Source organism: Lipophrys pholis (assembly GCF_963383615.2).
Source record: "Lipophrys pholis genome assembly, chromosome: 19".
NCBI lineage: Eukaryota > Metazoa > Chordata > Actinopteri > Blenniiformes > Blenniidae > Lipophrys > Lipophrys pholis.
The window spans coordinates 10,863,805-10,890,410 of NC_137647.1; the positions used below are offsets into that span (position 1 = coordinate 10,863,805).

General features: G+C 44.6%; 1 protein-coding gene across 1 annotated transcript; it reads left to right on the plus strand.

Annotated features, from left to right (window-relative positions):
• The first annotated feature begins 500 nt into the window (after positions 1-500).
• Positions 501-23,099, plus strand: tbc1d16 (TBC1 domain family, member 16). The gene is made up of 13 exons (XM_080488759.1): positions 501-729; positions 4,077-4,289; positions 5,222-5,384; positions 6,306-6,611; positions 11,369-11,563; positions 11,696-11,843; positions 12,032-12,196; positions 12,856-13,004; positions 15,202-15,336; positions 16,312-16,498; positions 18,023-18,202; positions 19,795-19,941; positions 20,620-23,099. The coding sequence occupies exons 2-13, from the start codon at positions 4,109-4,111 to the stop codon at positions 20,911-20,913; spliced, it is 2,250 nt and encodes a 749-aa protein (XP_080344885.1). The 5' UTR covers positions 501-729; positions 4,077-4,108; the 3' UTR covers positions 20,914-23,099.
• Positions 23,100-26,606: the final 3,507 nt, after the last annotated feature.

Genomic DNA, 26,606 nt, shown 5'->3' on the forward strand with positions numbered 1-26,606 from the left:
AAAGTATTTTCACCTGCAGACAGCTACTTATTTTTAATATTAGAGAACAAGTCCCAGCGGTGGTTTTATGTGAAGAGATGCTCTGACTCCAGCTCTGGTCCTGATGCTGGACCAACTGCATCGAAGCTTTCCCTGTGACCTCATGAACGTCACGTGTGATGAAACAGCTCGCGTTTTATGATAGGCTGGGTCAGACGATGCAAAATAAAAAAAAAATTTTGTTATTAAGCACAGTTTAGGATTCTGGGCGTATTCTAGGAGGATATTCACAAATCGTAAAAAAAAAAAAAAAAAAAAAAACCAGACAACGTTTTACATCCCGGAAGCAGGGGAATTTGGGGGACTTTTATGGAGCTGTGAAGTCAAGCATCGAAACAGTGACACGAAGTTGGACAAGACTGTGCTACAAAATAAAAGCGGCGTGCCTCTTCTAAACACGGCGTCCAAAGGGATTCGTGGAAGAGGGGGGTTTACTTTGAAATGTCAAACCGGAAGTCTGTTTTCCCCGTGATGACAGCGGTCAGTCAGACGTGTGGTGTCATAGCCGGAGATAACAGTCAGGGTTACAAACAAGAGCACAGCGGCGAAGAAGCTAGCCGAATCCGGGGGAGAGGAGGCGGGACAGCCCGCAGACAGACCGCCGCTCGGCCGCCGCCTCTCGGCCCCCGCCTGCCCGCTCAGATGCTTGTCCGCTGCGGGCTGTAGGAGCCTCCTGCGGCGGGACTGAAGGTGAGCAGCTCCGCCGCCTGGCCCCGTTTCTCTTCTTCTCATTCATTCATACATTCATTCATTCGTGCTGCCATTACAGGTGAGTGGCAGCAGCCCCGGAGGAGACTTTATACCTGCTAATGCTGCTGCAGGTCCATGAAATAAACTTTATTGTTGCCTTCGAATGCGACTAGTCGGCCACGGACAAGGCTGCTGAACTAAAATATTTATGTTGAAGGAGGAAGAGATGGAGCTCAGGCCACAGTAAACAGAAGGCCTGTGGGTTAACAGTCCATCCTCCCCTCTGCTCCTGTCAGGATGGGAGCTGATGAAGCTCCCTCATCATCCTCTGCTCCAAAATGTTTCTTCCACACAGACATGCTCAGGCATGGATCATCCGCATCCACTGACTCGGCTCCTTATGGAAACAACTAACTAAAGTTTTGCTATAAGAGCTACTGGTGCAAAGCTCTCTCTCTCTCTCTCTCTCACACACACACACACACACACACACACACACACACACACACACACACACACACACACACACACACACACACACACACACACACACACACACACACACACACACACACACACACACCTACAGTTAATTAAGAGTAACTCCGGCATGCACAACCCAGGAGGAAAACATATACCAAAAGCACCAATATCCACCATACAGGACACGTAAGAAGAGTTCAACATCCTTGTGTATCTTTCTTTGTTTAACCATCAAATATGAGTCTAGTTGAGTCTTATTTGCTTTGACTCCTCCTGTTTTGCAGCCATATGTAGCGTGCCTTCAAACCACCTGTGTTTAGACATTAAACATCCTTTACAGGTGCCGTAATCTCCAAACATTTACTTACTTTGTACTTTGAAACAGTTTAAGCAATATTATTAGACATTTTGGCTTCAATGCTCAGTGAAGAAGAGGGACCGTTGACACACTTTCTCACAAAGCGAAGCATAAAGTTTCCTCATGACTGCGAGACCTCATGGGCTTTATGTTTCGGGCCTCTTCTCTGTGGCTGGTGTCTCCTGAGCTCGCCCCAGGCGTCACTGTGCACTTTGTATGGAAAGGAGTGTTCAGTACCGTCGGCTGTATTCAAATGTCAGTCTGACAACCTAATCGACACGCAGCCCAGCGATGTGAAGCTGAAACCTGGGAAGTTCGACTGAGTTTCGGGACACGTGGGGGGGGGGGGGGTTGATAAAACAGAGAAAGGTCAGAGAGGAGAGCGGCGGCGTACGAGCACGGCCCTAGGTGTTGACGGCATAAAAGATGAAGAGAGAAGAAACGCTGTCCTTTTTAACAGCCGGGCCTGAACAGGACGCTGACCCCATTCACCCTGTAATCACATACAGACCGAAATAACCCCCGCATAGCATCAGAGCAGTGAAGATGTTATCGCTCTTGAGAAGCCGCTGGAACCAGCCGAGGGTCACATTTACGACACCAGGTCTGTAATCATGTGTGCAATGTTTTTTCTGGAGGTGGACTCTGCAGAAACGCAGAGTCAGACTTTCATAGTTGCTGCATCAGTCTAATATTTCTTATTTGCCAGTGGGGTGTTGTGCTATTTGAGGTAGTGGAACAACTCCAGGCCTGGTTGTTGGGGCACGCACACACACACACACACACACACATTGACACACACACACACACTAGTGATTTATTACTGAATTTGCATCTTGTAGGTTCAGCCATGAATGTGAACATAAACCAGCCACATTAGATTTTGCATTAACGCTCCGTACATCAAATAAGTCAAGTTACCACCAATAATAATAATAACAACGCCTGATAGAGCATATTTTAGTATAATCCGCGCGAGCTCCACCACCGTGTTACTTCATTTAACACAAAGTAAGAGCTTGTTCCCCTTAAATCTCAGTCCCTGGTGTACGGTAAATAACTCATGAGACTGGCGCTCCGATTCAGGAGTAATGACTCACAGGACGGGGGAACTGGAGGCCAAAATACACTACTTTATCCAGTGGGTAATAAGATATTTTTAGATGATTGGTAGCTTGAAAAAATAACTCTCTTGCTAATGAATTAATAAAAATAGAGGTCTTCCTTATCATGCTGAATATTCATTTTGAAACTAACTTTTTCTATTTACCTGAGCGTTCTTTTGTATTTCTTTTGTTTGAACCGAGCCGTGTATTAGTTAGGTAAACATTTACTAACATGCAAAGGATCCAACAGTCGATACTGAGTTTGTGTTTTAACCATCATTCCAGTGAGTGGCCCGATGCACTTTTACGTGACGCTTAAGTGCAGTCGTCTTCGGTGTTTTTAATCATGGATATCTGTTACTTTTCAATTCTAGACAGAATTCCCCAGTGTGACCAGAGCAGCTTTTTACACCACGGTGATCAAAAACATTTCATAAGCTAAATGATGACCCAGAGTTTGTTTGTGCCAGCAGACTTCCTGTCTGCGGCCTGGCATTAGGAAGTGGGGTGCCTGCCTAATCAAGCAGAGGTAAACATGCCCTGTGAGGGGAAAAAAAAGGAGGGAACATTCCTCAGATAAAGCTGGGAGTATGTACACGGCGGAGCACGCAGCCGACGAGAAAACGAGGCAACACTCACCAAGCAGGATCCATCAAACCAGATCCAAGAAAGAGAAAATAAGTTGAAGTTGATTTTACGTGAGCTGATTAAGGCAGAACTTTAATAAGCTATCAGTTTTATTTAAGCCTGACAAGCAGGACCCCCTTTTCAACCGTTTTATTTATTTATTTTTTTAGAGAAGAAAGCCTCCAACAATGTGGTGCAACATCAAGCGAGTTCCTTGACTTTTATCTCGGCGTGAAGGCATGAGGCTTGTGTCATCGCGCGGGGCTTTCCCTTCTGAAGCAGACGAGTTAAACGCTGGTGGTGTGACATGCGGCGTCCCAGTCACTGCTGCTGCTGATGACATCTGTTGGCGACTGATAACAGCTTGGAATTTCACAGGGATGGAGCAGAGCGTGTTTGCACACATCTTGGGTGTGCGTGTGTGTGTGTGTGTGTGTGTGTGTTGTTTGCAGAGGGTGGGACACGTTTGGTTACACACTGGTACAGTAGACACAGAAGCTGTGGATGTGTTAGCAGGTGCAGGTGAGTGTCAAGGAAAGTGTGGCACAGAGAAATGCTGAACAAGTAGCGAGGGGAGAAGGGGGGGGGGGGGGGGGGGGGTTCTGAGCGCTGCGGTAAAGGACACTGCAGTAAGCCGGGCACACATGTGACAGAGGAAGCGAGGTGGATCTCAGCAGCCTTGTTGTTCCACAGGATCTCTCTGGACGCGTGCTCTTTTCGGGCTTCTCATTTCAAATCTATTCAATGCTTCCTCTTGTGATCTCTGTGTTCAGAGGATGGGCCCAGTGTCCCCGTACCTGAGGACATGTCTCTGGGTCGGCTCCTACGACGCGCCTCCTCCAAGGCCTCCGACCTCCTGACCTTTAACCCCGGGGCGGGGGGCTCTTCGTTACGCTCTGGCCTGGACGGCGAGATCATCTTCTCCAAGAACAATGTTTGCGTACACCCTGCCGAGCCCCTCCCTGGCCTGCCAGAGCACCACCCAGGTTAGGCTGGACTGAAAAAGTCTGTGAGTGGATGAATGAGTAAGACGGGAACAGTTTTTTTTTTGTTTGTTTTTTTATCTAAATGTGCATAAAGCTGGAAATTGTTAGCCATATTTGTAAAAGCTTCGAGTGACGTTACCTCACAGCAATGTCCTTGCTATGAATACTCGTTTCTATTGATAGTGACTAACGTCAACCAGGAAATGTCATTTGAACTTGGTAAAAAAAAAAAAATGAAAATGCACTGAGTGAAGCGGCTTCAGTAGATTAAATCAGTCCCAAATGTGATATTATAACAATTATTCTTTAACGTCTTACTGATAATTATGGATTACAACAGCTGACTGTGAGTCAGAAGGGCAGGGTGCACACGTACATTGTCAGCAAATCAACAATATTCACACCAAAAAACAAAGAAAGCTCCTAAGGTGTCGCTGGAGGAAAACCAGCTTGCCCACCAATTCACAAAGAGAACATGCAGACTGCCGACAGAGAGACTCCAACATGAAATCACACATCATGTGACGCATCGGTGTGGACCCCTGTTTACTGTGCATTGCTATTATACAAAATAAAAGGTAAAAAAATATACTTAAGTCAAGTTTTGTAACAGCGAGTGCCAAAAAGGAGTTTTAAAACATGTCTCATAATAAACTGCTATTTGTTTATTTATTTCATGACCTATTTCACCTCTATTGACCATAGTCTGCTTCCTTATTGGGCACACATTGTGATATGTCTGACCCCGTGACTGTTTTAAAAAAAAAAAAACAGACCAATACAATGTTTTTTTTAATCCTCAGTAATCACCTCTCAGGTTTTCCTTATTGTCACATCTTCATGTGTTCCTCTTTCCGATTATATGATCATATGTCTTGTGTATATAAAACTTTATGAACCAATGGTCATGGCTTTGTTACCCCCTCCTGCAGGTTACCTCTGTGTACACGTGGAGAAGGACGAGAGCCTGGGCACCACTCTGATTCTGACCTGGGTGCCAAACTCGCGGATCCAGAGGCAGGACGAGGAGGCGCTGCGATACATCACCCCAGAGAGTTCCCCTGTCCGCAGGAACGCCCGCCGCAGAGGCCGCCGGTACGGGAACACATTTGTGTTATTGGTGCATCAAAGCACAGTCAATTTTCTCAACCGATTTACGTTTAAGAAAAACCAATTTGCTGTAATCTTGGACATTTGTGTAGTTTCCTGTATATTATGATATAATATAAGATTTATTACATTGAGCAAAGTAATGAATGTTTCAGAGACTTGTTTTAAAATCGAGCTTTACATCTGTTGAATTTGTTCAGTTTGCGTTCGTGTTGGTTCATGATATTATATTATACATATACATGATTATTCCTCATGATTACTTCTGAATTTGCCATTCGGTGGTCTCAAAGGTAATGCAGGATACAACCTGTCAGGGACACTAATCTATGACAGGCCAAACACCGAGATTATTTACTTGCTGCTACTGACAGGATAGGAAGTCCAGCATTCAAATAAAAAATACTACTTGGCATGACATAAAAATGGTGATATAAATTGTAAAGTGTGCATTTATTTGTGTGTTTTATTCAGATTAGAGGGTGGGTTCTGTGTTAAAAAGAATTGTGCAGAAGGAAATGGTGAGGTACACATGGACCAGAGGAATGTCTATATTATACTTATTACTATACTTATACTTACTTAAGTTGTTTGAACTTTTTTTAATTATAACAGCTGCCTTCAGTTCTGTCTTGTATTAGTTTTAACGTTTTTGTTTTTTCACCATGAGTGCTTTGAAAGGTGCCTATTAATAAAATGCATTATTATTATTATTACTACTAGCAGTAGTAGTGATAGTAGTAGTATTGTAATTATTATTATTTGTTAGTCTCTGAACTTTCTATAACAGCAGTGAGCTCTATGTTAGACATATTCAAAAACTTGGCGTATGAACAGACAGTTAAAAGATTAAATCGTTTTTTTTTACATGCTGATACGTTTTTTGATATCGACCATTCTGCCCAGAACCCACTCCCGTCCGCCAGCAGCCCAGGAGGAAGACGAGGATGAGGAGAGGATCACTGCCAGATGCACCTCCACAGAAAGCCACAGCCTGGCGGTCGAGGCTGCGGGGGACCCCGCCCCCCACCCGCAGCAGTTGCCCTCGGCGGAGGAGCCCGACGAGGGCTCCTGCGAGCTGTCGGACGAAGTGAGCCGGGACAGCACCATGGGCTCGGACTCGGACACCTTCTCCTCGCCGTTCTGCCTGTCCCCCGTCAGCGAGGCGCTTTGTGAAAGCAGCAGCTCCGTCTTCCTGGACAATGAAAGCAGGTAAATAAAAGGTGGATGACAGATCTTTATCGATCGTTTTCTGTTGTACGACATACAACAGTCATACAGAAGTTTGTTGGAAAAAAAACAAAGTAATGCACGAAATCGACTGATGCAGAACTGGAACAGTAGGCTATCAAACCATGGATTTTTGTATTTAAAGATATACTCTTTCTTTGTAGAACTGAGTTCAACTTAATGTTCACCCCCCACACAGCAGTCTCAGTTTATCATGTGGCCCCCTCAGGGAAAATCCACTTCCCACCACTATTAAAGACTAATACATCGTAAATCACCCAACTCTATTATAAGTGGATCCTCCACAGGTATCCACATTCTTCCATTAACTGTAATATAAATATTGCTTGTTTAAGGTACTGAACAAATGTTTACTGGGCATTTAAACCCTTTATGGACGAAATGGCTTTAATCAGTAAATTCTGCTTTTCTTCTCATTTAGTCATTTATCATAGATAATAAGATACACATTGGTCCAATATGTTAAAAAAACATTACTAAATTAACATGTATACATTCATTTCTCTCTCCTGATGGTGCATCAGGTTAAGTCATGACCTTGAGGTGGGGGACTTTGGGTTTGTACCCGTTTGAAGCAGTTGAACTTTGCAAGTTGCGATGAAAAATCTCTTAGACAAGCTGCATCATTAAAAGGCATTCCTCTCTCTTAGTATTTGCAAAATTGCAAATGATTTTGTGTGCACAGTCATGTTTGTTTCTCCAAGTGTCATCTCGATTCTCGATGAAGCTGTCATTCAAACCGCTTTGTTCAGTTACCATGAGTCACCACGAGGTGGAGCCAAAAAGAAAAGAATTGGTGGTGCTGGAGCTGGCCTACACAGTCTGTGGCCACATGGTGGCTTCCTGCTCTACATCTGAAGGGCCCCAGGGAGTGGAAGCAGGTAGATGACTTCAGCAGGGGCATGAAATGGTAGAAGACCTCATGGTGTGTTCGCTTATTTAAAGCGGCTCTCAATCTAAATGTTTTATAGTTTCACAGATGGCCTCAAATAAGTCCCCAGATCCACCAAGCCCAAACCCACAGACTGTTCTCTAATCAGGGGAGCCATCTGGACAGTGATTGTGTTGCTGCTCGGACCTCACAGCCATTTCACTTCGTGGTTGTTTCCTCACGCGGCTTTTCGGGCTGACATGTTGCCCAGAATGTGTGAGCCTGTGTCAATGCATGTCAAAAAGAATGAGACAGTGAATCAGTGTGTGTTTAAGCTTCTTTTTTTTTCTTCTTTTTTCAAACCACTTTTCAGACCCCAGCTTGCTGTAAGTGCAGTCAGTGTGTGACTTGGCAGCAGTCTCCGCTTCACAGCTTCTAACCTTTACTCTGTCTCGCTCTTCCTCCACTCCTCTGTGCTTTTCTCACTGTTAGTGTCTCTCCTTCAGCTCTCTGGCACTGGGATCCATCTTTTTTCCCTTGCCTGTTTTTCCCCTCTTCTTTTTGCTTCCTCCTTTGACTCAAGCCGGAGCTTCTCTCTTGCGTCTTACCTTTCCTCCTGCCTATCCTTTCTGATTCTCTCAATTTTTTTGTATCTTTCAGTGTTGCCCACCTCTCAAATATCTCACCCCCCCCCCCCCTTCCCCTTTCCCTTCCTAAAGTCTGTGTGAAGCCCTTTGATTCCCAGTGCTCCCAGGGTTGTTGTGCTGGGCTGAATGTCAGCTCTCCGGATTAGAGGCCTGAAGAGAGCGGAGCAGCAGCCAAAACCCTGGAACCCACTCAATCTCTCTTTCTCTCTCCCTTGCTTTAATTGACACTGTTAAGGGGCCAGGAACTGGAAACATGTCACTTGGAATCATTCAAAGAGAAAAAAAAAAAAAAAAAAAAAAACGCGTATGGGAGAGTGAGAGTGGATGAAAAGGGGGCAGAAAGAGGAGAGTGGTGGGAGAGAGCAGCAGAAAAGACAAATCCACAGCAATCTCTGTCAAGCTTTTTAACAAGTTCCTTTAAAGTTTAACAGTCGTTTATGAATCCGTCGTCGCGTTGCGCCTTCTTAGAGCTTCGCTTGTTGAATTTTAACGTGTGTATTTATCTGAGTGGAGCGCTTTCCAGTGTTTTTGGCTCGCAGTGCCTTGAAAATGAAGCAACTTTTGATTGCAACCACCACCATCATCGGTTACATATTTGGTCTGCCAGATGCGTGTTTGGTTACTGTTGCATTGGTTGCACATGTTTAAAGATGTTTCAAAGTCTTGAAGAAGTTAATAAGAATAAATCAACCAGTGGTCACACTTTTGTTTTGCGATAGAAATACTGTAACGTATATTTCCATCCCTCTATCATACTGGTTTATCAACTGACTAAAGGTGAAGGAAGGGTGACCTTGGACAGGTCGCCAGTCTATTAGAGCACAAACAGAGAGACTCTTGCTGTGAGGTAAAAGTACTAACCACTCAAAGTTATTATTTATTCAAATGTTTTCTGACATCCAACAACAGTTTTTGCATTAAATAGCTTATAGCTTATTTGTCACAGGCCTACTAGAAACCCAATAGACTCCCATTAACAGGGATTTTAATTGGTACAAATCATGCAAAATCTTTCTTCCTCCATAAAAAAACCCAGAACAATAAATTTTAAACGTCACGTGTTTTTTTTCCACCTGATTTAAACTCTAAACTGTGTTGACCATGTCTCCAGTTTGTGCCCACAACACCCACTTGTTTTGAGTCCTTCCTCAGCGTCCTCTTCCCCCCCCCCCCCACCCAAGGGATTATGTGAAGGGCCTGAGAGTCCCTGGAGGCCTATACCACTTCGTCCTGGTTCTCAGGGTGACCTGGCAGTACTTGCCCCAAGGGTAAATCCTCGTGTGTGTGTGTGTGTGTGTGTGGAGGGAAGTGTTATGAAGGGCCTCGGGGCAGTTTGATCTCACCCCGGCCTGGTGGGACATACCAGTTACAGCCTGACTCCATCAAAACAGCTTGTTTATATAATGTTCCCTGTGTAGCGCTCTGTGGTGTGACTGCTGCCTACATTTACTGCCTCCAGTGAAAGAATACTATCATTCTGTAGACACTGACGGATGTTGTAAATCACTCGCTGGGTTTGTGCGCGAGTGCAGCGCAGCGAATGATCCAAGTTCAAATGTCAAAGATCCCAGGCTTTTCCCACTCTGTTATGCATTGTTGTCGCATTTATATACGTTTGCGCAGAAAAACATGCAAAAAAGATTGTAGAGCACCTCGTAAACATCACAGGAAACAAAGGGAGTTCAGGTGATAATGACCCAGTCAAGTACTTTAAAAAGACTGACTTTCAGAAATGTAAAAAACAATGCTTTGCTCAATTCCGAGAGCAATGAAGAATGGAGGCTCGAAGACGGCAGAAAGAAGCTAAAAGAACAGCGAGAATACACAAAGTGTAAATGAGTTTGACAGGGGGTGACTCTCGCAGAAAATATGATAAAGCAAACACGGTAGTCGGCTAAATGGCCCCGTCTATATATCAAATCGCTTAAGTCCCTCACCAGAGCGCTCTGCGCCTCGCTGCAGTCCTCCACCGTCTGGTCTGTGGCCCGATACACGAGACCGAGAGCAGTAAATCACCAGATAGCATAAGGAAACCGTGCAGCTTGGATTGATCAGCCTTGTTATTTTCCCATCTGCTAACGGGGAAATGATTAGCTAGACATGATTGATTCAGGGTGTAAAAGATTAGTCCGTGCCCACCTCCCTCATCATCAAAGTACCAATGTGCCACTAGTGTTTGCCTCGAGAAAATGGTCGTCTGAGTCGCGAACAGTGCTTTCGACATTCATTCGGAAAAACAACAACAACCCTATTGTGGGATTTTAAGTGTTTATTTATAACTGTCAAATTGAATGGCTGCTGGTTTCATTTAGTCTAAGGCGCAATACGTATTTTACAAGCCGAGTGATGGACAAATACATCTTTACTTACTACTCTTTCAGTAAGTACTTTCTGCATCTCTTTCTCAAATGTCAGTGGGTTTAACACATTGCTGTTTCTCAGCGTTAGTATGTCCAGAGACGTGTTTGAGAGTGCATTATGCTCATTAGTTATGGTGTGTGTGTGTGTGTGTTGTGTACAACACACACACACAACAAGCACTGACTGATTCATCCAAGTGAAGAATTGGTGTCTATGTGCCGGAGTGAGTAGTACATGTTTGTGTTGACCACGTACAATTCTTTTTGGGTGCTCGGTTTCTGGGTTGTCTTTGAATTGGTGTAAAAGTGTGTCCGTGCATGTGTGTGTTCCTGTGTGTGTCCTCTTGCAGCAGAGAAACCCTCGGCTCAGGTTTCAGTGCCGGGAACAACATGCTTGCCATGGGGGAATGACAGGGGAAATTGGACGGCAGACAGTGTGATTTGTGTGTGTACAGAATTCCGTGTGTGTGTGTGTGTGTGTGTGTGTGTGTGTGTGTGTGTGTGTGTGTGTGTGTGTGTGTGTCCTCAGAAGCCTCCATGCATTCCTCCTATTCTCTAGCCTCTTGATGGAACACACAAACAGCCGGGCAAGACAGAGCTTGGGACCAGTTTGTACAGTTATCACTGATCTAAATACCACTGGCCAGCGTGTACGTGATATTTATTGTTACTGATTCACATTGGAGAACGTCTCTGTGTCTGAGCATGTGGCTCAAAAAAACAAATCTACTTGCAGAGGCGATCTGGGATCCTACTAATTATCCTGCGACACGTTGCCTTTAATACAGAAAGGCTTCTGAAATTCTTATACATTTGTGTTATTTATTCATTTATTGGCAGAGAGCTCTGTGAGGACTCGATGAATCACTCAGCCAGCTCTGCCTCAAGTCTGGACAGCCATGCCCCCTCTGAGAGCACCGGTCAGTCGCAGGGCATGCGTTGGGAGGAGCAGCAGAAGGTGCTGGCGCTGGAGCAGTTGTGTGGGGTTTTCAGGGTGGACCTGGGTCACATGAGGTCACTGAGACTCTTCTTCAGGTCAGTGGAGAGTCTCAAAGGTCACGGGGAGGGTGCGAGGGGTCGCCCCTCCACTGTGCACGCCGCCTTGTAAACCGTTTGCTTAGCTGGTGTAACAGTCTTCTTGTTTGTCTAATCATCCTGTTGTTGAAGTGATGAAGCGTGCACAAGCGGCCAGCTGGTGATAGCGAGCAGAGAGAGCCAATACAAGATCCTCCACTTCCATCACGCGGGGCTGGACAAGCTGGCCGAGGTCTTCCAGCAGTGGAAGTGCTGCCGAGAAACTCAGCTTAAAGACCAGGTCAGGTTACAATCCTAAGTCCAGCTTGGCATCCAGTTTTATTCGGAAGGGAAGGAACTTCTCAGCTTTTTTTTTTCTTTTTTTTTTTTTTCTCAGCTTGTTATTCACTTCTCTGTGCCAACACTCCAACGGCTTCTCTTCTGTTTGCACTTTTCGGTTTCATCTTTCCTGCCATCTCCTACCGTCAGGTGTCAGACGAGAAGTCCTGCATGCAGTTTTCCATCCAGAGGCCCACCCTGCCGTCGGCTGAGACCCACCCAGAGGAGAAGCTGTATCGGCGTTTGGATGTCAACATCTGGCTACGCCACCTCAATCACAACGGGCAAGTGGAGGAGGAATATAAGCTCCGCAAGGTACGTCTTCTTGTGAAGAAAACACAAGCGTATTCTTATAATTGGGTGCAATTTATATGGCTTTACAATTATTTTGAAGGTGTTCGGTAGTTGTTAGATCGCGGCGTGCGAGCCAGCTCATTAAAGTGTGATTCTCATCGAATGTTTCTGCACATGTTTGAAAGAAAATAATCGAAATGACAACGTCCAGCTTTCAGTTTGAATCAGCAGCCCTATCTTTGAATAATGGGAGGATTGATCGTGGCCAGCAAGCGTCCCTCTCATGAGTCATTCCGAGTTTTCTGGAATTGAGTCAGTTTAAGGTTTGCCAACCTCCTGACATGACTCAGTGGCAGTTAGAGTGTGACCAAGATGTTTCCTCATTAAAGGTGCAAACACAGAAGGCAGAGAGCAGCATCTCTGCCGGACGTGCTCATTAAACGGCGTTTGTTTGTTTGTTTTGTTTTGTTTTTGGTTGCAGGTTTCACTTTCTTCGCATTTTTGCGCCACTCAGAAAGTAATGAGCGCAGTGTTGTTTAGCAAATTGATAGTCAAGTATGGAAGCTGTGTCTCCACCACTACGTTCCAGTTTTTCTTCTAGTTCTTAGTGTTGCTGTTGGCCCCTGTAAATGCTCCCTTTGTGCTCAAAATATTTTGTCCGCCTCCCCGCCCTCCACCAGGCCATCTTTTTTGGCGGTATCGACCCGTCCATACGAGGCGAGGTGTGGCCTTTCCTGCTGCACTACTACAGCTACGACTCCACTTCCCAGGAGAGGGAAGCCTGGAGACTGCAGAAGCGCACCCACTATCATGACGTTCAGCAGAGGAGGTTTGTGTATGGCGTCGTAATCTAGAGGTGACATCAGCTTATTTAAGAACGATAAAACAATAAAGTGCAATTGAGACCCGGCGACGTACCTAACTGGGCGAAGCAGCAGATAAACGCTCACGTGGCCGTGGTGTCAGCTGCCAAATGCTCAGTCAGTCAAACATTAAACCATACGTGAGCCTATTGTGGCTTCTCATCGCAGGCGCCGAGCAATCAATAGGCACAATCAGGGAAGTGTTAAAGGGAGGTGCGCCGTGTGAAATAAAAGGTCTCTGGAGAAAAAACATGTCAGCACTTATCAGATCATACTCTCTCGTCAGAAGGAGGAAAAAAAAAAACTAACAAAAAAAACAACCACATGGCCGTGGTATGCAGGGACAAGCTCAAGCGCTCCTGTCACAGACCCCAGCAGATCCCCGCGCCTTCATTTGTCTCCACCCCGCCATCAGAAGGTTAAGTGTGCACATATTTTCACACGTTCTGCCGCTCCGTCTATAATGAATGTGATAATTGGACAGGTTTCATCCGTATGGCCTATTAACATTTCCAGTGCATCAGAAGGTCTTATCGAAGTCAGGTAATTAGAGTCCTTGTTCTGACTCCGATGTGGATTCCTCTAAAGACCCCTTCGACTGGAGCCGCCTCCGGGGCCACGAGTTGATCATTAGGAGTGAGGAGACATGTCTGTGGTTTGGTTTCTCCTCTCCTCTCCATGCGTCCTTCCCTCAGAGCAAATAACTAAGCCGCCGAAATTGACGAGGGCAGCTACTGTGAGAAAAATGAATTTCAAATGAATAAAGCTGCTGTGTAAGCAAATAAATTGGGGGGAAATGAGTTAAAGGGACAGTGGGAGACAAACATTTGAAAATCTGATTGCCCTCTAATGGTTGGTTTCCCCCTTACAATAAATATACTGGAAAAAATAGAACAAGTAACTGAAGGAATTATCTATTAATGCCTTCATTTTTAATGCATTTTGACATGGCGCACACTGCCTGGGTTGGTTTGACGATAAAGTGTCTTATTTGTTTTATTTAATGTTTAAAGTTAACTTTAGTCTATCAGAGATGTTCCCTTTCTTTTATAAATCCTCACAGATATTCATGCACCCTCCTATGTTTTCAGCACTGCAATTTCCATTTGTGTAGTTACAAACAAAGCAAAGCATATATGTTGGGGGTTTAGTTTTTTATTCAAAATGCTACAAACAGAGAACAGTTCTCATAGCAGTCATCAAATAAGGTTCTGTGGATCGCTCATTTCATTTTCCTCATTTCATTTCTTTTCAATTCCAAACATCGTAATTAATTGATTGACTAATAAAACTTTTGAGTTTCTCTGTTTTTGTATAATCCAGAGGTCTGCATCCTATTTTTATATTGACCAATGTCTTTTTCATTGTGTTTAGTCTAACAGATTCTGACTCTTATTTGTGTAAAGCATGGCTTAAATACTTCTTCTTCTTCTTCTGCATGACTTTGCAGGCCGAAGCATATTTATCCCTAAACAGTTAGTGAACTATGAATTATTCCGGCAGAAACAGCATATTTTCCTTGCATAAGCTTTTTGAACCATGAAACATAAAGTGAAGAAAACATGTTCTGAACTTGTGACTCGCGTCCTCCTGAGAAGGAGTCATGGAGGAAGGCGGCCGGGGAGGGCCCGGCAACGCAAACACACTGCACCGAAACTAAACAGTTGCATGGCGTTGCATCAGGTGTGCGCTCATTATTCCTGGTGGGGCCACATGGAAAACAAACAATGTTAATTAAATCCCCTCTGCTTGTTAAGACTTGAGTGCTACACACAGAGTACATTGCTAATGTAGTCCCTAACATCGAGGGGGATGGCTGGGGGGGTTTATGGTTGTGGTATTACCCTCAGTGGAGCCCTTGATGGTAAAATATGCCTTTAGTCCACTGCTTGCCCACCTACATTTTTATTTTATTTTTTACTTCATTTGCAGCTAAGTGTTTGTGTTTTACACCTGCGTAACCTTTGGGACGAAGATGAATCAATAACATGTTTGTTTTTATGTTGATTACCAAGCATTGCCTGAGAGACTGTGCCGTAAAAAAATGTTCCTAAAACCAAAGTGCTGATATATTTTTAATCCAAGATAAGTGAGACACACTTAATGGTGCCACAGTTGTGTTCTGTTGCTGATTTATTATCGTGGATGTGTGTGTGTCCTCAGGTTGTCCATGAGCCCAGAGGAGCACAGTGAGTTCTGGAGAAAGGTCCAGTTCACGGTAGATAAAGACGTGGTGAGGACGGACCGCAGCAACCACTTCTTCAGAGGAGAGAATAACCCGAATGTGGAGATCATGAGGTCAGGACCGACTGCCTCTCTTCACTTTCCTTTTTTTTTTTCTTTTTTTTTTTTCCCTCCTCTGATCTCTATCTTCTTCCTCCAGTCAGGCTTCTTCCCTGTCACCTTCTCCCGATCCAATCCTTATCGCTCCTGTTGCTCGGCCCGATGCACAGGCGTGCCTATTCATTTCATATTCTGAACCCTGGGGGGAGACACAAATGAGTTTCATGCTTTATTGACTCTGGCTAAGCCGTCTGAGCACTTTTGATGCATACTCATACGCTAATGGCTTCCTAAACGAGGAGCAAGAGGATTTAAATAGCATATTAGTTTAGTGACTCTCATTGTGACTCCTGGTATTTGTCTTGGTATTATGTCCTAGATTGAGTCTGAGGCAGGTGACGCTTGTACGTCCAGAGAGGCCTTATCTCATTTGTTTGCGCTCATCGCCCATATTTTTTAGCATCAATCAATTCGAGCGTGTTATTTTAACTGAACACGTACGTCAAACCTTTATAGCCATTCTCTCGACCCATCGTTTTGTTTAGTTTTTTTACTTTGTGTTGCACTACTACAATAGAATGTCCTCAGGGTGTTCCCTTTGTTTATACAATACTTAGTAATGTATGAGCACTGCCAGGGAAGTGTTCTTCAAAGTTGTAGCCATGTTTAAATAAAAAAATAAAAAAAAAATAGAAAAGGAAATAATATTAATTAGCTCCCTGGTTACCAGAGGAGTTGGCATAGCAACAACTAAAGCAGGGATTGTCGTGTTTTTCTGGGCATTACCAGCAATGCTGAGACACATTTTGGCGTATCCAAAAGTGTTTGGGTGGGACTGTACTTTCCATTGGTCTGGCCGGGCCGCATGGAGGCTGTCAAAAGAATTGAGATGTTTACGATTCTATATTGCCTGCTCATGTGAAGCGCTGCTGTGTTTTCTGCTGGGACTTTACAGCAGCACTAAGACATCTCTGGGTGTGCTTGCTCCAGGCGAATTCTGCTCAACTATGCAGTGTTTAATCCCGACATGGGTTACTGCCAGGGCATGTCTGACCTGGTGGCCCCCCTGCTCACCGAGATCCAGGATGAAAGCGACACCTTCTGGTGCTTTGTCGGCCTCATGGAGAACACCATCTTCATCAGCTCCCCGCGCGATGAAGACATGGAGAAGCAGCTGGTAGGAGGTTTCTGTGCAATGCTTTGTGGTAGACAACAGTCAGAAACATGGCCCCTCACCTCACAGCCCGCTTGGAGCATAATCGTGAAGTCGGTCAGTTTAACCCTCCGACGTTATGATTGCAAAGCTTCCGTGAAATGAAGAATTTACCCCTCATTTGAATCTTTCAAATACCTCTTGAATGGGAAAAAAACCCAAAACATTTCCCTGGCTTTGGGGCTGATTGTAAATATAAGTATAAGATTCTTTTCCTTTTCTCGGGGGTCTAAAGTCTGATGACTCATCCTGCACTAGAGGGCTTTTACTAATTCTGCATCCGATAGAAATGCACATAAAGCCTTATGGCTCTGTTTTCTCCACCAACAGATCTGAAACGCATCTTTTGAAAGATTTTGCCAGAAATATACAGAAAACAAATGCCACTTACCTAAGCTTTCATTATTTAAGCAACTGTGGTTAGTGTTTCCTTCTTCAGGATAATGTCTGAATATGTCCACCTTTGCTTTTCATGTCTACACAATCATTTACCCTCCATATGAAGGCTCGCCCTCTCCCTTTTTCTTCAAGTGTATTTATTAAAAACAGTTTCTGACAAGTTTACTTTCGCACATTGTGTGAACAATTTATTCCCACAATTTTAATTGCCTTTATGAACCCTCCGTGGAAAACAGTGTTATGGGTGACTGTGGGTCACAGAGCTTAACAAAGGACTCAATGTGCACAATTAGGACATTTTAACAGCCTGCGCATCAAGCAAGTTTGTTGGTTCTGGCATATTTATTTAGCCAAATTATCTATTTTAGAGCTATTTTCGAATCTTTTTACTCTCGTCCTCTTGCTGCTGAGTCTTGCTTAGTCTTGCTTAGTTCTCATGGCCATAACTCCCAGACTGTTTATGACAGCTGGGCAAATTCTACACAAAAGAGATAATAGTTGTTGTTTTACATTCAAGGGACGCCCCTCCAACAAAATAACTTTCATCTGGAGCTGCTAAACATATTTGACCTTTACTGTGACGCAAATAAGTTCATCCACGTTAAAATAAACTGGATTTTCCTGTAAGACTTAAAAAGAAAAAAAAAGAAGAAAAAAAATCAATGGTTAGCTTACAGAGAGCCAGTCGGAAACTCAGCATTAATCACCTGCAGCGAGAGGCGCCAGTGAGGTGACATAATAGGATGTGATGCATATTTCAGTTGAGCCGCTGCGGAGCGACTCCAGAGCTGCAGGTTGCAGACCGCCGCCCTCATCCAACCATTCAGATCCCCAAAGATCTCCTACAACGCCAAGACATCAAAGGAAACTAAATATGTATTTTTTGAGAATCATTTATAGTTGAATGGGAAGCTTCATATCTTGTAGTTCAGTGTATTAAATCGTTATAGGAGGAATAAGTCACAAACAATAGCTAAAACTGTATTCATGACACCGTCAAACAAACAGCAATGCACATGGCACATGTCAAACAAGAACTTTCTGTGTGCTTGTTCGTTGTTGTTCACCCCCCTCTGGCTCGCCCTGCAGATGTACCTGCGGGAGCTCCTGCGCCTCATGCTGCCCCGCTTCCACCACCACCTGACCCGGCTCGGCGAGGACGGCCTCCAGCTGCTCTTCTGCCATCGCTGGATCCTGCTGTGCTTCAAGCGAGAGTTCCCCGATACCGAGGCCTTGCGCATGTGGGAGGCTTGCTGGGCGCACTACCAGGTTAGGGCGCGGTTCGCACGCCTCCTGTGCTCACCGAGGGCGCACAGCGCTGTCGAGTTTCAATACAGTCCCGTAATTTTTGTGAATTCTTTCAGGAGGCCGATTGAAATGAGCCACATTGTCTGCAACAGACAGGAGGCATGCTTTTCCTTTAAAGCCTCCCATCAGAGACCGCTGTAATCCTGCTAAATGCCTATAAAATGTGCTCTCTGTCTTGAAGGGCTTTAGTGGTTTAATGGTAATGTGATTTAGAGTCTCACATTTTTCACATTCCTGCCAATTTTAGTGCCTCGTCAAAACTTGGTGACACATCAGTCCCGCACAGACGAGCAAAGACCCTGTTCTCAGATTAGATAACCTAGTCAGCCTCGCAGTGCACATCGATTAGATTTGCCGGCCTTCAGTCGGCCTATTTTTTCTTTTTTTTTTTCTTTTGCACCTCTTGGTGTCTTTTCTCGTGCTCCAGTAAACTTGTATCTGGTTCGTGTTCCCTGCAGTGAGACACAGCTTAACACCTCGTCTTTCTGAGGCGGAGTTGGATATCGGCCTCTGTGCTTCTCGCCATCTGTTCAGACTCCCTGCTTGACGTTCAGATCTTCACCTACAGGTGGTGATAGAGAAGATAGGAGGGTGAAACCTTGGTTTGTTAGACAGTTGAGAGCCAAGGAGCAGATGGGCTAAAAGCACAACCTTCTGATATCTGATTTCTCGTTGTTTTGAAGAGGAGACATCAGTCGTCGCTCTGTGTTTGCCCTGTCCAGCATGAACCCTGCCTTCATCTCCCCCTCACCCTGAATGCAGTATTTATTTTCACCCTTAGATTTTAGCCCTACAGCTTCTGGTTTACCTGAGTCTCACACCAAATAAGGGCCACAATCAGATTTCTTTATTTAGACTGTTCTTGTGAGTCCCACTGGCCTTTAGAAATATGACTCCAAGGCAGATTCTTCTGAGAGCTTAATGCCAACATTCTTTCCATTTCACCTCTCTGTTTCCTGATCCATTCATACATCTCCTGCACCGCTTTTTCCAGCTGAAGGTTGCATTGCACCGTAGGTAACGGGCACACCCTCGACAGGAGGGTGACACTTTACTTCAGACGGTCGAGTATCAAATGACAGACGGGCTAAAACACAAGAGGAGGAAGAGGCGTCAATTCATGTGTGTTACAGTATTGAGGAGGTAAAGGAAAGATGCCTATAATTCAGAAGGATCGTTAACCTAGATTTAAGAAAAAATTAACAATGAAAACAAATTAAGTTTTATTTACCCACATTATAATTTTTTTTTGGGCCGTTTTATTCAAATTGATGCTTTAATCTCAATTCTGTACCTCTGTTGGTTTGGCTGTGTTCATCTGTTCTTTTCTTATTCGGTGATAACCTTCACGTTGTTCCCTGCAGGAGGAGCACAGCGAGCTGACATCACGTTGTCCTTTACAGTCACATCAGATAATGGACCAAGTAGTAAATTTTCTTGCGTTTGCTGTCTCCCACTGACCTCCTCACAGATCTTTCTTTCTTCCTTTCTTTCTTTCTTTCTTTCTTTCTTTCTTTCTTTCTTTCTTTCTTTCTTTCTTTCTTTCTTTGCAGACGGACTACTTCCACCTCTTCCTTTGTGTGGCCATCATTGTCCTCTATGGAGAGGACGTGACAGAACAGCAGCTCGCTACCGACCAAATGTTGCTCCACTTCAGCAATCTCTCCATGCACATGAATGGAGAACTGGTACTCCGGAAGGTAAGAAAATAAGAGTGCAGTTTTCTTTTGTTTTATTTGTTCCAAACGGACTGTTTTTTTAAAAGATTTATTTTAATGTGGCTCTTCCGGTTAAATAAATCCCATTTGAATTGATCCGTGGTTTAAGATCGTGCACATAAAAATTCCTGTGCAGACTGCTGCATAACTGCACATTTACTCCCAAACCCAGATGTGCTTACATCAAGGGCCACGACCCAATGCTGCGGCAAAAACAACTGATACACAGTAATGTGCCCGCAGAGGCCTTGAGGTACTGAATGCGATGCTGCCGTGCCATGGGGAGGATTTATGAGCTGTATCCCTGCTATTGTGTCTGTGCCTGCGTCCTCATGTTTATGGATGTTGTGTTAGTACTGCTGCAACCACAGGCAGTGGGTTCATGTTAGCATGCAGCTGGTGTAACTCCTTTTGTTGTTGCCTGAGATTTTTGCATCTGATGTTCTTGGAGCAGGCTCGCTGGCTTTTTTAGCTTCAGGTAACACCGCCTCGCGCTGACCTTGACAGTATCTTGCTATCTTTAGCCCCGGAGTCAACGCTCCTGATTTATTTGAATGTTTAAGTGTTTTTGCATTCATTCTCTCTTTTCTTTTTTTCTTCCATATGCATCCCCCCCCCCCCCCCCACCCCACACACACACTATTCATTTGAATCCTCCAGGCCCGTAGCCTTCTCTACCAGTTCCGCCTCCTCGCCCGGATCCCCTGCAGCCTGCACGACCTCTGCAAGCTGTGCGGCCCGGGCATGTGGGACAGTCGCTACATCCCAACTGTGGAGTGTTCGGGCGAACACCCGGACTCACAAAGCTGCCCCTATGGAGGCACCTCCACACCCCAGCCCTCGTCCCCCTCGCCGTCGTCCACGCCCTCGCCGAACTGCACCCCGACGCCTCCGCTGGAGGGCAAGCGAGGCTCCAAAACCCGGGACATTTTCACCTTTCGGAAACACACCTGATGTGAAAGTGTTCAAGGAGCGTTTTGAATGTCTTTTTGGCTCATGTTAGACTAGAAAATATTTGGATTGTGTCTGTGAGGTTTCTGGACTGCGTGCAGCCCTCCGACCCCTCCCTCCACGTGTCCCTGCTCGTAGTTTCACTCTCTTGAGCGAGGTCACGCGATCCTTTCGTGCGATTGAAATGTGGAACACTGCCTTACCAGGATGTTGAATTTCAACAATCGGAACATGAAGAATCTGCGACGGGGACGGTCTGCCGTCTGACGCGCCGGAGGTCAAAAAGCCGCTCTCCTCTCGGACAATCACCGGCCGCTGCGTCGGTCCGGGGCTCCTTCAGGTTCCAATCTGCTGCTGCTGGCTTGGCATTCTTCCACAGGCTCTGTGGGCAGGGGTCACATCAGGGTCGGAGCCAATTCTGAATTCCTGCAGACTTTGACCCCCCCCCCCCTCGGGTCAAAAAGGAGGCAGAGATTCATTCACAGGACTCGCTCTCGCAACAGAAAATTTGTTTTCATTTCAAATCATAATGAGCAAATCTCAAGTCTGAACAGGACATTTTCAACATGAAATTCAAACCACCAGTGTGAACAGAGATGATGGTTACTTGGAATGAATTACTGGTAACTTTAAGGTATTTTTGTTTGGTTTATTTTTGTTTTTTTAACAAGTGAATGTTGCATTTGTATCAGCGGTTACAAATATTAAGCAATATTATATCCCTGCATGAGCAATTATTTACATTTAGAGGGCACAACATTGTTACCGGGGCACACTTTTAAGAGCTCCAGAACAGGTGAGATTGTGTTTACGTGACAAACACACGTCATTATAGGGCTCCTCATACGTCTTCATTGAATGGTGGTAAGGACCTGCCTCATAATCTCTCTGCAGGAGTAAGAAAACTGTGCTTCCTTCCAATGCATACAAACTGAGAGGTTCACGTCAGCTGTTTAGGACATTGCCTTGATAAAATATCCAATGAGAGCAGTGTCACCAAAGAGAGAGCGCGGCTCGAGGTTTCATCCTGACAGACGAACGGATGGCTTTATGTTCTACTTGAAATTTCATCCTCTGCGTTAAACCAATGTTTAGACAGGGTTATGAAATATTCAGAACAGTTTTATTGACTTTTTTTTTTTTTTCCTCTCTTCCCCCTCCCCTCCGACATTCTTTCCACTTTCACCGTAAAATGAACGACAGCACACTCAGAGCTACGAATCAGTCCACGTGAATGTATTTGTTCTTCTTTTCACTCTACAGCACTATGAGACTCTGATATGTGGGTGTGTGTGTGTGTGTGTGTGCGTGCGTGTGGGTGTGTGTGTTTAAACTGCAGTGACCTCTAAACATCTGGAGAGTCGTAGAAGGCCCGTGTGACCATCCTCTTTAATTATAGCAGTTATGTGAGGAGAAACCGGGAGAGACAGAAGACAAGCTTGTCATTTTTTTTTTTTTTTTTTTTATTCCTACATGGATAAATAATGATCTTGGCTCCGATATTAAGAATCTCTCCTCCTGAAAACATTTCAGCGTTCGAGTGACGTCCTGGGGGTTGATGACATCTTTAAATTGCTACTAAAATGTAACATTAGGACCTTCAATCAGCCCTCCTCTGCCCCCCCGCTCTCTGTTTACCTCCCCCATCTCCTTTGCTCATTCACGCTCTCCCTCTTCCTCTCGCTCGGTGAGCGGCCTCCGCAAATGACACTCATAACTTCTCCTCCATACAAGTGATCATGTGCAGCTGTTTCCCTGGAAATGCATGCCGAGTTTATAAGATGTGGAAAAGGCTAAGCCAGAAACACACTATAGGAGAATAATCAAGCTGCGTGTGGGTGGGTGTGGGTGTGTGTGTGTGTGTGTGTGTGTGTGTGTGAGTGTGTGCGTGTGTGCTCATGAATTTTATTACCATTGAAATCACATTGTTTACACAGACACTGCAAGTCACCGGCTTGATTAACGACTGCTCCTATTTAAAGGGGTGGTTGTGAATTGTGGTCACGAATGTACTATGTTGCTGTTAAGCTCTATCATATGTTGATGTATTACTGTACACATCACTGGGAAAAAAAAAAGAGCCTATTCTTATTATTGGTATCAATAAAAAGTAACTGCTGTAATAAAATGCAGCCACACTTTCATGAGGCACTGTCATAAAACACCAAAATAAAGCAGGACGGCAGTTTATAAATGTTGGGCTTGCAATGACCCACAACATTCGTTACTGCCACAACTTTCATTTTCTTTGTCATTTCACTGTTTTTTTCTTTTTTTTAACGTATAAAATTATAAAATACATGAAGGCCATTTAAGAGGCCGGTAGGAACAGAGCATTGCAATTCTCTTCCAGTTAATGACAAATTATGTTTTAAGGTGAACATTTTATTTCAATATATTTGAAGCTTTTAACTTCCATGCAAAACTTCATTAGTCTTGTCGGCTTGCAGAAATATACTTTAGCTACATATGTGATGTAAGAGGTAGCCCCTCTGTCTCAGATTATTAAATACATTTATTTGATGTGGTTTTTTTTCGACCGGCTTGGATCGTGTAGGGCATGCATTTTCATTTCTTTTTATTTCCTCCTGCAATATAAATAATTCAGCAGATTGGATCCTGCTTGCATCTGATGGATGACTTTTCAAAAGCTAATTGATGTAGAATTTTTAGGCATGTTTGAATAATGACATGTACTCCTTGGATGGGTTTTAATGTTCCTAAAGCTTAAACCAGGGTGTCAAACACATTTTAGTTCAGCGGCCAGCTACAGTCCAAAACAAACAAAAACTCTATGATTTGCTTGGCGGGTTTTTGGGCCAAATTGGAGCCTCTTGTGGACCAGTTTTGGCCCACAGGCCTTATGTTTGACACCTCTGGCTGAAACAATAAACAATGGGATTTTGTAATCTCCTTTTAACCAATCAGAAAGAAGCTTTTACCGCATTTGGCCAGTTTTTTCGATCCCGGGGAACATTCATGTTTAATGGAATTTGCTCCAGGAAGAGGAAGCTGTGACGTTCCCCACCCAAATCTCTTTCTAGTTCATGAATCAAATCAGCAACTTTCCAGTTAGAAGCTTGCTTCTATAACCTTTAGGACGAGGGTCTACGGCCCTAAGATGCAATAGACCATTATGTATTTACATTTATTTTATTGTCTTCTCATGAAAACTGAACAAGCTGAAATTCACAAAGGAAAACAGGTGAAACTTCAACGTTACATCGATCAAATTCTCCATCTGTGGAGTTTTGCAGCGTTCAGGCAGTTTGGCTTTGATGCTGATGACACTTTATGAGGCACTTACATTTTCATTGCTGCTTCACTGACCTCTCAGCTCGGGTCTCAATGTACTGCTGTGTCCACCTCTCGCACTAAAACCCCCGGCACATAAATCAGCAACAACAAATTCTTTCTCCAAAATATTCTGGGGGTCACTTTTACATTTTACCGAGTCAATTTTGGCGCGCAGTTCATTTGCTTGACACTCGAAGCTCAAAGCCATCACTCCCCCCCCCCCCCCCCCCCCCCCCCCCCCCCCCCATTTCCCTCAGAACTAATACACCAAGTCAAAAACAACTCTTTCCTGTAACTTTTCTTTAATTATCGGTTTGTCGACATGTGACAAAAGTTTCCAGATGTCCCTTTCCAGAGCTGCTCCAGAATTGTGCAAGTGGAGGCTTAGAAGTAGGACTTTATACGGCAAAAACAGCAGCCACAGCGGCCACAAGTTAAACTCTCAGTGTGGCAGAAGCACAAGTAGAGAGAAGTCATCAATGCACAATGGGACCTGGTTCAAGTGAGTTAACATTGAGTGCTATAAAGCCCCCCCCCCGCCGTCACAGAACTTGAACTTGAACTACATGATCCACCCCCACCCCCAACCTCTCAGGTCAAGTAGTAACGCTCAGTTGAATGATAATTGTTCTTTTTTTGTTTATATATATATATATATGCATATGACTGCCTCATTTCCTGATGTCAGCATTATTATTAGTTTGGACAGTTACATTTCTCTCTTCACAGTTTTCCAACAGAATCCGTAAGCAGCTTAAGTGTTGCAAACAAGAACGGCTTTGTTCCAGCAATGTTTTTTTTTTTGTTTCTTTCTTTTTAAATCACGTAGTGTAACATTAGTTTTTATTGCTACAGTGAAAAACATACAGAGCTGTGCTCAATGTGAGGCCAAGGAATTTTTAAGTCCAGTTTATTCTAACATGGCGGGGACCATTTAGAACACACGAGCAGCAGTAGTTACTACCTTGACGGTAGAAACACACAACACTTAGCCTCATTTAAGCTTTTCTTGTCCTCCACTGGCAGCTACTTTGACATAAAGTGTTGTTTCACAGCGCACATTCCTTTCCCTCTGCAGAGATAAAGAAGAAAAAAGACAACGCGTGAATTTATGCCTCACAGGGGATTTCCATCCCAGCTTTCTGACAAACAAATATAAGGCCTCCCATGAGAAAAAAGGCAGCCGAAGCAGACGGTGTGCTTCCCACCGTTTAACCCTAAACCAACTCGCAAAGTCCTATCTGGCTCCTCTGTTTGTTGTGGTTGTTTGACAGGGTGCGTGATGGCTCCGGCGTCTGACAGCGATCAACCGACTGTCACGGACAGCTGTGGAGATGCGATCAGCCGCCGCCGCCGTCAGGTGGCTGCTTCCTCATTCAGAGTCGGGCTGTCAGACGTCTTCGGGGAGGGAGTGCAGGTTTGGCATTGCAGGTATGTTTCTTTCTCTGAAAGACTCAAACATGTTACGAGTCTAATTTTGATCCTCCATCAACATGCAGTGAGAAACAGGAGCTTTGTCTTGCACTACAACTCTGCGGAGAAATGGAGGACATTTTGTCGGCCAAGGGACCAAAGCAACTGTAAGCAGTTCCTCACTGTACTTGTGCTTGTGCTGCTGTCCCGAGACCCCGCCGCCTCGATACGGGACCCTCTCTGGTAGCAATTACAACCCATTAGCCCCTGATTGATAGCGTCTCTCCGGGCTAATGCATTTCTATAAGAGAAAACCAGATAAAGGGTAAATGACAATAAATACATAAATGGAGTAAAATGCCACTTCCCATTACTCAGATCTGCTTTTTTTTTTTTTTTTTTTTAATGTAACTTGTATCGGAAATGACTGTATGTGGATGACGCAGAGCATACAGCTCTGTTGTATGAGATTCTAAAATTCCTCTAAATTTTTGACGATGTGCTCTGCAGTTTAATGCCGTTGAAAATGTGAGCGTGTAATGATGTGTCCGAGCTCATGCTCCTGTGTTACAATCCCACGTTGCTACCTGCAGTATATCAACCTACGCACGGCTCCTGAGCCGCCGTGGCGGCTCTTTGTGTTGGAGTAGCACTCGAGCCGTTCCCTGCTCTGTCACACTTTGCTTATGCACTGCAGGCCCTGCCTGTGTGTCATATGTGTGTGTGTGTGTGTGTGTGTGTGTGTGTGTCAATTCAACCAAGTAACCACCTCTTCCCTCCACCCACCCAACCTTCCACCCGTCAAATGCTGCCATTGTTGAATTACAGCCCTTCGCTCCCCCTCCTCCTCCTCCTCCTCCTCCTCCTCCTCCTCCATTCTCTGGTTTCCCCCCGTGTCTGACTGAGTGACAGTGTGGGGCCTGGCTACTCTCCTGTCGTGAGGCCTGCATTGAACGCTGGGTTATTACCTCCTAATTATCAATTAC